Source organism: Pteropus medius, unplaced genomic scaffold (assembly GCF_902729225.1).
Source record: "Pteropus medius unplaced genomic scaffold, Ma_sr-lr_union100, whole genome shotgun sequence".
Lineage (NCBI taxonomy): Eukaryota > Metazoa > Chordata > Mammalia > Chiroptera > Pteropodidae > Pteropus > Pteropus medius.
In genome coordinates, this window is record NW_024343578.1 from 3,028,994 (window position 1) to 3,042,419 (window position 13,426).

Sequence of the window (13,426 nt, forward strand, 5' to 3'; positions counted from 1 at the left end):
GTAAGTACCTAGTATGTGTCAGAAATACATACCGAATTTTAAAAATCCATAATTATAGTGGGAGATTTTAACAGGCCACCTCAGTACTTGATAGGTAAAGCAGACAGTTTGGTAAGATTGAGGAATATTTAAACAATACAATTAAGTTTGGTCTAATGGACATACTTAAAGAACCCATCTCCAGAAATTTGAGAATTTGTACTTTTTCCAAGTATATATTAGAATTTTATAAAAATTACCACATGTAGGCCACCTAAGAAATTAGAGAAGAAAAAGAGAAATCTGAGTTAAGTTGAAGGAAAATATAGATGAGTAGAAATTAATTGCAGAAAGTAGAAATTGCAGTAGAACAATAGAGCGAATCCACAAAATTTTTAAAAAACTCTCCCCTATAACGTGATCCAAAAACAACAAAAAAAAGTGATGAGAGGCATAATAGGCAATATTAGGAATTATATATTATGTGTATATTGCAACTAAAGGTAGAGAACACACATTTTTTTAAAAACTGGAAACCACTATGAAGAACTTTTTGCCTAAAGTTTTAAATGTTAGATCATACAGAAAGACCTAGAAAAAGCATAGTGTAACAAAACTTATCCATGAATAAACAGATCTGAATGAACTCACAAACAATAAAATAATTGAGTCAGTAGTTTAAAATCTCTCCCATGATATCTAAAAATGCTGAGAGGAAGGTTCTAGTCAGGAAATGGTACTAGGACATTTAGTTCTCCATATAGATACTAGCTTCTGCAAAAGCAGATATAAGACCTGTATATTTCTGCTATTATCACAGGAAACTTATCTTTACAGGCCACTTCTTCAGTGAAGAAGTCACGCTTCTATTATTCACTGTTCCTTTAGTAAGCATTTGATGAGCACCTGCTATAAGCAACATACCTCACTAAGTATGTTTCTCTTAGAAGGTGCTTTTCCCCAAGACCAGTGTCAAGGGTCCTTTGATTTCTACTTTGGATACTTTTCAGAGTGAAAGTGATAACCTGGAATCTGTTTTTAACATATATGCTCACAACTTAATTATGAAATGCCTCAAGAATATTTTATAAGGTGGAGTATGAGCAAATTTTTTAAATCCAAAATTTGGTATTTGAATCAACAAAAAAAAGCAAGCAAAACTGGTTTTTCTCTTTGGTATAGCTAAATAGTTTAACAGTATAACCTGGTTAATAGATGATATTAAGATAAAGGTTTGTGGTACCATTAAGCTCTGCAAAATCAATTATGGCATTTAATGATTTTCTTTTGCAAAAACTATTTCAGTATTGTCTTTTTTTAAACAAACAAGGTAATTATTTAACTCAAACGCACACCTTAATTCAGTGATATTTATTGGATATCTGTCATTTGCGAAGCACTTTACCAAGGGCTACATGCCATTTCAATTAAAGCCTGTGTACTTTTGGAGAACTTAAATTTTTTAGTCTTTAAGTTCTATTATAGTTTCTTAGAAAATTATAAACAGAAGTCATTAAATTGGGTGAGAACTTTTAGTGTCAGAACTCTGCCTTTCTGGTAAGGATCAAGATTCTTAAGGAAATATGCTACTGTATTAATCCCACTGCTATGCCTATTTATTTCTAAAACAACCCTGTCAATTAATTGTAAAAATTAATTAAGGTGTGTGATTTGAGAATTATCAGTTGTAAATTAGAATGATTAGGCTAGGAATAGTGAAAATCAAATCCACCAGAGAGACAAGGAGAACTCTTCATGTTTCCTCCGCCCAGGTATAGGTCTCCCACTGAACACCACTTTTCATATTTCAAAATATTTTCTATAATTCAAAAGCATTTTTGGAAAAATGAACAAAGTATGTTGTTCCATGACTTGCTTAACAAAAAAAAAATTTACCATAGCAAGAACAATTGAAAATAAAAATGCTATTGCTATTTAATATTTTTAAGAACTTACCTTCAGAAGCCTGTGAGAAGTACCCCTTTGTTTCTGCTTCACTTACAACTTTTCCTTTATATCGGACATCAGTCTCTTGATGCAGAGCATTTTTAATTAAAATTAGATCACTAGAAAAAGCAGGGAGATTCATTTCCATAGTGTTGAAAATACAGCTGCCAAATGGAAAGTTTTAGTTGAAGAAATACTGTAGTGTGTGCTCTTTTCTTTCTTTCTTTTTTTTTTTTTTTTTTTTTTTTTTTTTGGTCTCTGCTTGTCTTTTCTCTGTTCAAGGGCAAAACTCACAACAGTAGAGGTGGTAGGTGGCTATTGGCCTTTGGCATGAATCTTCAGACTTTAAAGCATAGTGCAGGATATTTCCTTGCAAGTGGAGTTTATAGTTTGTCAAGTCAAAAACTGTGAGTTCTACCTCCAAACTGAAAGAGGAATTTATAAACAATTTTTTAAAGTTCCACAGTTCATTCTTTGTGATCTTTGAATTCAGCACAGTGCTCCTTAGCCTGAAGAAAGGCAGTCTTCCACCATCAGCAGCAGCACTGCTGTGGTGGGTATGATTCTGTAATCAGTGAAAGAGAAAGGATCTGTGGCAACTGCATTAGTCTGGCCTTCTGGACCAAGATAAGGAAAGAGCATTGCTGTTGCCACATTTGTAGATTGAAGAGGTAAAAACACCATGAAAACATAGAGCGACTTAGACCCCTGGTGACAGTGTTAGGTCAGACATTTCAAAAATCTGTATTACTTTATGTTGTAGGCCGCTGCTGAGTATTTTAGTAGAGCCTCTACCAGGTACTTTCTTGTTAACTTTGTAAGTCCACAAACATTTTAGAATTTCCAAAGCAGATTCTTTTCATGATGCCTCACTAAGGCTTTTTTCCACCTAATGTGGTGGTGTCAGGTAAAAAGCCATTGTTCTCTTTTGTGTGTGTGTGTGTGTGTGTTATCTTAATTGTAAAGATTTTAAAAGTTAACCATGCGTGCACCATTATTTTTTTTAGATTAATGTTTTCTCTTTCGAGAACTCACAAAGGAAACCAACAGTTACTTGTAGCTAAGTGGCAGAAATGTGTTCTTAATATGTATATGCATAGGTTTTCACCTTGTGTTTACATAGTGAAGTTCATTATGGAGGTGAAAATTGAGAGAAACTACTAATCTAAGAAGATTCAAAGCCACTGTGGGGCAGGCAGAATAAACCTTCAGACTTGAGCCCTTGAGGTTCAGTACCCTGGAGGATCCAGGCAGATCTGAGCTACTTACAAAGTCACTGCTTCCAGGCATGCTCAGCTGTTTCTTTTTGTTAAAGACACACGATAAGCTATGCTGTCAGCATTTAAGAATTAAGATATTTTACACATAACATCTGGATTTCTACCTTTTCTTCTTGTAACAAAAGGGCCTGTATGGTCACACAGCACCTGCATTCCTGCAAACACTATTAATGGTCAGCCAAAACTCTGGGCAGGTCTGCCCACCACAGTCTCATTGATCCCACTGAACCCTGCGGTCATTTGCCTTAGACCCCTGATTGGAATGATCTCTTAGTGAGTTGACCAAAAAAATATGTAGAAGAGAAGTAGGGAAAGGAGAGGAAGGAAGTTCCCCCTTTTTTTATACTATCTGGCTGATTTTAGGAAGCCCAGAAAACTGGAACTCAACTCCATGGAGGCCAGTAGCCATATTTCCCACCCTTTGCTGTCCCTTATGACGCCCAAAAATGATAATATTCATGTGGGACACTGGAGTGAATAGACCACCAGTGAGGGATGGATGGGTCCAACATTTTGGCTCACCCATTATCACTTGAGTGGTGCTCACTTAGGGGAAGCTCTATCGTAGGGAGTGGCGAGTGCTATGTGGCAATAATGGCAATAAATCTTAAAAACAGAGAGAAAACTCTTGTGTGATTCACTGTTTTATTTGGACTTGCTTATCACTTAATAATAATAAATTTATAAGTAAGATCAGTTGTGATATTCTTGGGTTTCTTTTCCTAATCCCTAAAAAACTTCAATGGTCGTTTCATGTGTCTGGATCCTATACTGAAATTTTTATGTTAACAGGAACCAGCAAGCAGTACTGCTGGTAAATATTTTCAAACTTGATTTAATTTAGAGAGGGGTACGAAATTTTAAAATAATAAACCAAAGAGCTTACAGAATAGCATTTTAAAATTATGTGGCTCAGGTCTTTTAATCAATGTTCAATAAATATTTACAATTTAAATTTTAAAAAGTAGACTCTATCTCTACCATATTAGTGTTCAGTGGTGTTTTAAGCAGTGTGTTCTTTTGGCCAAAAGGAGTAAGCTGCTAAGGTAGTTGAATCCTATCTACCAGCCTTACTTATGGGTATATGGCATTTCCTTACCTGCCTATTTACCACCTCCCACAATCTCCCAGATCAGTCAGTCTTTGGATCCATACCCTTTTTCCTCTGTGTTTGTGTTCCTACATCCACCTGGAAGCCTTTCCCTTCTCTCTCTTTCCCAACCTTTTGATATTGATGTGGTGCCACCTGGCTTATTCTTGTCTTAAATGATCTGTCAAGGCAGAGGCATTTGCTTTTTCACTTGCCAGGACAGGCTTATGTTTATGTAATCTATTCTATTATTTTTATAATCAGAACGGTTTTCCTTGTGTCTAGAGTAAATTTGGGGGGCTATGTTCAAAGCCCATTTTCTTGTTTTTGTTTCCTTGTGTAAGGAATCTTTGTCAGTATTGACTTTAGAAATTTTATAACTCTGAACACCATTACCAAATAGCTGTTATCAAACCCCTTTTCTACTGGGCACCATACTGAGAAAATCTTCAGCCTCTTCAGCCTTTTGAAAGTAGGTCTGATCTAAATAATAAATGAATCAAAGAGACAACATGTGCATGAGAGTGATTCTTCGCTCTATTTTGGGGACATTTCACAGGATCTCTAGAAGTCTCAGGGATTTAATAAAGGCTCCAAATTAACTTGGATTTTCTTGCTCTTGTGTATTCTGTATACCACTCCAGATGAGAAGTAGAGTGAAGTATCACATCAAATAAAAATACACTGCTGGGTCTTCACACACACAGGCTCTCTAAGGAAATGGAAAACTCTTACTTCTCAGCTTTTTAAAATTTCTCAATATTGTCAGCCTTATTTTTCACACTTTCAGAAGAAAAGTGCTGTCATTTGAAAAGGAAACATTTAATTTTAGATATTCTTTTTGATGTCTTGATATTTTTCATGGAATTAAACTTAAAGGTAATTAAATGTCCTGTCATAATCCCTTAACTCTTCAGTGACTTGCCTATGTGGCATGACTTACTCAGGACAGCTGTTAATTATTAGTCATGATGTATGGTGGTTGTCCAAGAACTAGTTTGCTTTCATCTTGAGAAAAGCCATTTATAATACAGGATGCCATCAGTATTTGCCATAGCAAAGAAATACTGTTTTGCCAAATCCCTGTGGTATAGTTAATCAAAGAAAATTATTTCAGGTTGTTTCAGCAAGTGAATTGTTGGCAGAATGTCTTGGGCCTTAGAGTGTAAGTTCTCTTGAGGGAAGAACACTTAGCTTTGGTTTAGAGATAAGGTCCTCTGCAGTTTTAGCTATCTGGTGAACTTGTCTGTCTTTCCTCACCAGTGACAGTGACAGGCATAATGGCAGATCTTTAGGCCTTCTTGCCAATTGTATGCACTGAGCATTTGATATGTTGGCAGACAGAGCTGATTCTTAGATGCGTGTCTGAACCTCTACAGGTCTGCTTTTGGCAGAATCGAGTGTGACTCTTATCCTTTACCCATTAAGCTATCATTATGGCTTCTTTATCTTTATTTCTTCTGCAAACATGCCTTTGAAAAGTGTTTGGCTTTTTTTGGCAGTTTACTTGATATGTACAAGAGTGGAAGGCATGTGTCTTATTGTCTTATTTCTAAATTTTAGTGTATTTCTTCAGAAGAAAAAGGGGGGACCTAAGATTTGGCATGATGAATTGACAGCTCTGATGAACTTATTTTGATTATCAATAACTGAATTCTTTCCTAAGAGTTTAGTTTATAATCCCCTATGAAAACATTATTAAATGACTCTGTTTAACCAAAAAAAAAAAATGTGTTCCTCTGTGAGCCTGATGTATAGCATATCATAAACTTTTTCTCATCCCTATAAGTTCTATGGGTGTGTGCTTTAGAGGAAAACTGGATTCGTTTGAACTTAAATTTTTGTGTTTTGGATGTTCTTTAGTGAAGGTTGGAAGAGACATATTTAAAGAAAGGTAAGTGTGTATAATTGCCATATATGGAGTCTTTTCAAAGCCCAATCTGATTTACTCTATGTTGGAGCAATCTTTAGCTGCTAAGAACATAACTAAGACCCTGCAGTAGATAATAGTTATCTCCTCTGTTACAAGGCTGCTTCTGTGTTCTTCCAATGAGGATGTCAAAGTTAATCTGTTGACCTCATGTAAAATATTCCAAAATTACTTGTTATTCATGGGACATTGATTCCGTTTGAAGCATCGGTAGTGTTTTGAAGTTCTGTGAACTAAGGGGGCTATAAAAATAGGCTCCAAACACGGGAAACTATACACAGCAGGCCGAAAACAAAAGCCAACCTGAGCTGCCTCACGGTAGTGCGTGCAGTCACCTGCAGGAGACATGGCTAACCATGGGGTCTAACAATTTAGGACAGTTTTAGTACAGTGGAAGGTTTCCCTGCCAGAAAAGTCTCCTTGTGAACAGAGTAGGAAAAAAATCCTGTTCATGCTCTTGATTCATTAAAAAGAAGCCATTTACTCACTCTATATCAAATTTTTTAACTGACTCTACAATGAAAATAGAAAAGTCCAATTGTTATTTTAATTAAAAGAGGAACTTTTAAAGTTGTGATTCGCCATGAAGTCTTTTATAGAAATATATTTACTTTAATTCAGGGTAAAGCAAAAAATTTAAATTTTTTATTAAAATAGCTTTTATTAACAGTGGCTTTCTAAATTAATATATATCAATAGTATCTTTATAGAGTTCAAATAATAGCTATTAAAAATCTATTTTTAATTTATTTAAAGTTTCCTGTACTAACATTTATATTTCCTATATTGTATCTTTTTTTAGTGTATAAATTTTAACTTAATTTTTTATATTTCTTTTATGTGTTGTTTGAATCTTCAAGCATAATTGAAGCTCATTAACTTTTTGTTTCTATAAAAAATTTTGTTATTTAAACTAATGAAGTAATAGATGTGTGGTAGCAAGACTATTGGCCTAGGCATAAGAAGACCTGAATTCTAATTCTGAGATTATTTTTCTTTGTTTTATTAATAAGTCACTTAGTCTTTCCGCGAGCCTCAGTTTTCCATCCATAAAAGTGCATAATGAAAGCTCTGATCCAAACAAAATAGAGTAGACTTGTTTCTCCTTACTTTTCCCTGTTAAGCACAACTATAAAACCCAGAACTAACACAAGAGACAGTCAGGAGAACTTTGAAAGATAGGAAGAGAAAGACGATCTGGTGCGGGACCCAGACTGACAGAACACAACAGCAGGATGTCTTACAGTCCTCCCACCCAGCCACATAAGGGGATCCTGGCCTGTTGTTTCTCATTCTCCATCCAGCCTAGCAACATAGTGTGGCAACACCTGTGGCCCAAGTAGGTTCATTCTTCCTGTGAATCGAATGGGAATCCTGCCTACAATACCAGTTTTACAAGCCCAGCAAAACTGTCAGAAATGATTGGAAGCCCTACTGACAATAATTGGCCCCCAAGGGAGTGCTTTCCCCCTTTCCATGATCGGGAGATGAGGGCAGGCGAGGAGTACATCATAGCCTGTCCTGGGAAGCAGTCTTTATCTGTAAAGGTCAGAGCTCCCTTCTCCACCAAAGGCATACCAGGTAGCCTAGCCATAGGAAATTCTTCCCACTCCTTCAGGCAATACTGGCTGAGAGCCAGCTAAATTCCACCTCAAGAATTTAGAAAAAGAAGAGCAAAATTAACTCAAGACCACAAACTGCAAAACTCAACCATGATAAAATAGATGACATGAATAGTCTTATAGCCATTAAATAAGTTGAATTCCTAATTTAAAATCTCCTGAGAAAGTAATCTCCAGGCCCAGATGATTTTACCAGAGAATTCAAAGAATTAACACTAATTTTACAGTTTCTTCCAGAAAACAAAAGAAGGAAACACTTCTCAACTGATTTTATAAGGCCTGATGCCCAAACAAGACAAAGACAGTACAGAAAAGGAAAAGTAAGCTGCAGAAACCATTATTTTTCATGAACTTAGATGAAAAATCCCCAACCAAATGTTAGCAAATCCAAAAATATATAGAAAAGAAATATTTAAAAAGTGGGCTTTATTCCAGATACAGAAAGCTGGTTCAATAGTGACTATCAGTCAGTGTAATCTACCATATCAACAGGCTAAAGAAAAAAAAAGTGAGATATTTTGTGTTTTTTAGCACATACCAAAAAAACTGACAAAATCCAATATCCGTTCATAATTAAAAACTCGAGTTAGGAATAGAAGTGTATTATTTCACCAAAAAGAGCATCTACAACAAACAGCTTACATATTTACAGTGAAAGGCTGAAAGTTTCCCCTCTGAGATATCAAGAACAAGGCACTCTCATCCCTGCTATTCAATACAACACTGGAAGTTCTAGCCACTGCAATAAGGCAAGAAAGAAAAATAGAAAGGCCTATAGATTGGAAAAGAAGTTATGAAAGTGTCCCTATTCACTGATGATCTGATTGTCTATGTACAAACTCCTAGAACCAATAAGTGAGTTTAGTAAGGTCTAAGGTTGCAGGATCAATGCACAAAAATTAGTCACATTTCTATATACTACCAATGAACTTGTGGAAACCCAAATTTAAAAGAATACTATTTATAATCTCTACAAAGAAAATTAAATACTTAGGTATAAACTTAACAAAACAGGTACAGAATCTGTATGCTAAAAATTACAAAATACTGATGAAAGAAATCAAAGAAGACCTAAATAAATGAGAGATATGCCATTTTCGTGTATTGAAGGATCCAATATAGTAAAGATGTCAGCTCTTCCCTAATTGATCTCTAGATTTAAAGTATTTCCTATCAAAATCCCAGTAAGGTTTTTTGTAGGCTTAGACAAACTTATTTTAAAATTTACATAGAAAATCACAGGCCCTAGAAGCTAAAACAATCTTTAAAAAGAAGCATAAAGTGGGGGAAATTATTTAACCCCATATGAAGGCCTACTGTATAGCTGTGGTAATCAAGATAGTGCGATATTGGTGGAAGGGTAAACATAAATAAATGGGACAGAGTAAAGAATCCCAAAATAGACCCATACAAATATGGCCAACTGGTATTTAACAAAGGTACAAAAGATTCCTCAGAGAGAATTTTCAGCAAATAATGTTGGAACATTTGGACACACACACACACACACAAATCTTTTTCTAAACCTTGTTATAGAAAAATTAAAATGGATCACCAACTTAAATGTAAAACTATAAACCTAGGAAAAAAAATAGGAAAAAAATTTGGAACTAAGAGTCAACAAAGAGTTCTTAGACTTGACACCAAAAGCATGACCCATAAAAGGAAAAATTGATAAATTAGACCTTGTCAACATTAAAAACTTTTGCTCTGGAAGGATCTTATTAAAAGGATTAAAAAAAAACAGCTGCAGACAGGGAGAAAATATTTTCAAACCACATATCCCACAAAGGACTAATAATGTCTTGAATATATAAAGAACTCCAAAAACTCAATAGTAAATAAAACAATCCAATTAGAAAGGGCAAAAGACGTGAACAGACATTTGACTAAAGAGACTATACAGATGACAAGCACATGAAAAGATGTTCAATATCATTAGCTATTAGGGAAATGTAAATTAAAATCACAGTGAAATAGCACTATACAACTATCAGAATGGATGAAGTTAAAAATAGAACAACAAATGCTGGCAAGGATGGAGAGAAATGTATGAATCATTCATACATTGCTGGTAGGAATATAGACTAGTACAATCACTCTGGAAAACAGTTTAATTAAACTAAACATTCAACTTCTGTGACTCAGTAACTGTAGTTTGGGGCATTTAACCCATAAGAAATGACAGTTTAGGTTCACACCAAAACCTGTACATGAACATTTATAGCAATATGTTCATAATAACCAAAAACTGGAAACACTCCAGAAGTCTTTCAACAGAAAAACGGTTAAACAAACTGGTATGTCTGTACCATGAAATATTACTCAGCGAAAAAAGAGAATGAATTATTGATGCAAACAACAACTTAGAAAAGTCAGTTTCAAAAAAATTGTATACTATATGCGATTCCATTTATATAACATTTTTGAAATGACAAGATTATAGAAGTAGAAAACAGGTTAGTGTGTTTGCCAAGGAGTCCGAAATGGAAAGGGGACCACAGGAGGTGGGTGTGGCTATAAAAGGGGTCTGGGGATCCTTGTGGCCATGGAATTGTTCTGTATCTTGACTGTATCAATGTAAGTAACCTGACTGTGCTGTAGTTTTACAAAGTGTTGCCATTGGAGGAAACAAAGGGCACACAAGATCTCAGTTTATTTTTTACAATGTGTGTGAAGCTACATTTCAAAACTGAAAGTTGTTTTTTTTAATAAAGAAGCATAATAATACTTGCCCTTCCTGTGCCAGAGTCATTGGAAATATGAAAGGAGGTGCAGCCTGGGACAGTCTTGTCACAGTGGGTGCATGTGGTAGTAGTGAGCCATACCTAACCATATGTTTATTTTAATGTATCTATTCAGCATTTCTAGTCTACCTTATCCAAAAAGTATATACAATAGTTGTTAGGTATTATTATCTTTAATAAAATTTATTTAGCAGATATTTTTTGAAGTCTTTCTTAGTGCTGATTACCATACTGGGAATAAAAAAATTGGAAAAGAAGTGTGAAGAACTGAGCTCAGCCAACACTTTCATTTCAGATGTGAACATAGTTGATCATAGGATGGATATAGAGCTGGTATTTGTTTTGAAAGCTTTGTTTGTATTGTAAAATAATATTAATTCTATATATTAAGTTTCAAGAGACTCAAAAGTTCTACTGTTTGGTTAGCTGGTAAACTTGGTTTTCAATAACTAAGACACTTTTCTACATTTTAGAATCAATTTAGAATGCATCTTACAATCAACGTTGATTCTTAGTTTAACTGGTGTCATTTATCTTTCTTGATATGTAAAATAATGATTCATCTTAGTGATATCTTAGGCTTACTGACATGTGGAAATGTCTAAAACCAACATTTTTGTAATTTTCATCTGAATATTTTATCTATCCTCATTTTATTAAACATTTTTGGGGAGAGGCATTATTTTTTTTAGAAGACCTGTTAACAATTTGAGAGTCTGTTGATAAATTCTGTGACATTCCATGGCAATTATATATAACTTATATTATGTTGAAACCTCATTTCCCCTCATCTTTTTTTTTCTTTGTTTTTCAAGTGTCAATATACAGTATCTGGTTTTATGACAAGAATGACTGTCACCGCATAGCCAAACTCATGGCCGAGTAAGTATTTGTGTTACCCTATAGATTTATTTCATGAGCGATACATGAGAGATGAAAAATGACTTTCCTACTTACTTTTCCTTGTTACTGGTGTGTAGTAACGCGTGTATTTCCCCCCTGATTTCCTGTTTGTTGTCAAAATTTGAAAAAGGCAGAAAAGCCTAAAGAAATCTAAATTATTTATAATTCTCTTTCCACTCCAAGTGTGCGTTAGCCTTTTAGTTTGTTTTTTTCCAGTCTTTTTCTTTATGTGTACGTTAGGTTGACGTGTTTGATGGTTTCTTAGAATAACGGTATCATATATACATTCTACTTTTTCTGTCAACAGCATTTTTACAGAGCATTAAATAATCCTCTGCAGTATTTCTAATGACTGCGTTGTATCCAGTCCTACAGAAAGATCATACTTTAACCAGGACCTTACTGTTAAACATGTGGTTAGTGCCATCAGACTGCCTGGCTCCAGAGGATATCATTTAAATGTAGTGCACAGCCTAACCACCATATGCAGTGCATCTGATTTAGGTTCTGTCCAGATTTCCACTATAACAAGTGGTAGGTACTATGTTCAATAGCCAATGGAGAATTCCTATACACATCCATGTTTACTTCCTTTAAGTGAACTTATTTTTGACATAGATTCTAGGTTTGGTAGTCCCCAATCCATTAATGGGTTGTGTATCAGGATATTTTTTGTAAGTCAGAATCTTGGAATTTGGAAAAAAATTTTCATTGAATTAACATTCTAAAGGGCGGCTCTTTTCTTTTCTCAAGCTAGCCTGCAGAAGCCACCTCTCATGTGGCTTATCTGTATTGCTGGTACTGTCAGCCTGGATTCTGGGAGCTCAAGACATTATGGTGCAAGGGGGGGCCTAAGATGCTACAGAGCTCTGGGCAGAATGCTACAGTGGATAGTGTATTCTGGTGCACTTATATTTCCTTTTCACTTTTTTCCCGAATATTATCAGAAATGTAGACCTCTCTTCTCCCTCTGTCAAGATTCCCTTTGCTCTCCTGCAAGATTTTTATCTATATGTTTAGGAGAAAAGACTCTTAATTGTTTAAAACAGTCTTATTTTAAAACTAATTCTTGTAAAAATGTAAATAAATCATCTGACTTCAAAACCTCAGTTCCAGGTATGTTTTCATTTTAAAAGACGCTCACATGGCTAAGGTTTTTAATCCAGGACTGGTAACATGTCCTGATTGGATGTTTATCAGCTCCCTGCTTTGTTTGCTCTGGCTGTGAGCTCACAGGGCAGGGCATGTTTATTACCGTGTGCACCCAGAGGACATTGTTCCTTATGAGCTTGTGTCACTTATATTTAAAATGTATTGGCTCTCTAGAACCACACTTTTTTAGAACATCTTTTCTCTAAAGAAAGATAAAAACTACTTTTTTACAAAGCCATTTATTTGACGACTACTTTTTGTAATTTTGAAAGTGGCAGCTTCTATTTACTAAGAAGACAGATTTTTTAATTGTCAGTTTTTGAAATCCAGATTTTTTTTGAGTATCTAAAATTTGGACTATATTAATACAGTTGACCCTCGAACAACACAGGTTTAAACAGTTTGGGTCTACTTGTACATGAATTTTTTTCAGTAAATACTTCAGTATTGTAAATGTATTTTCTCTTCCTTATGATTTTCTCAATAACATTTTCTTTTCTCTAGCTTACAAAATACAAAATAGATGTCCCTAGACTATGTTATCAGTAAGGCTTCTAGTCAACAGTACTAGTTAAGTTTTGAAGGAGTCAAAGGGTATATGCAGATTTTCAACGTTAGGGGGAATCAGCAACACACACACACACACAGTGTCACACATCATCATCACACACACACACCTCCATTGTTCAAAGGTCTGTTGTGTACACTTTCTCTCCTGGAAGGTTGAGAGGTTTCGGGCCTTGAGAGTGGGTCTTTTTTTTTTTTTTTTTGAGCTC

The 13,426-nt window shown here is 35.0% G+C and overlaps 1 protein-coding gene across 1 annotated transcript in view; it reads left to right on the forward strand.

Moving 5' to 3' along the window:
• Positions 1 to 13,426, forward strand: part of DCP1A (decapping mRNA 1A) — a 50,897-nt gene that overhangs the window by 13,599 nt on the left and 23,872 nt on the right. Inside the window, exon 4 of the mRNA XM_039867439.1 lies at positions 11,411 to 11,477. Within this exon, the coding sequence (XP_039723373.1) occupies positions 11,411 to 11,477 (67 nt within the window). The remainder of the gene's footprint in view (positions 1 to 11,410; positions 11,478 to 13,426) is intronic.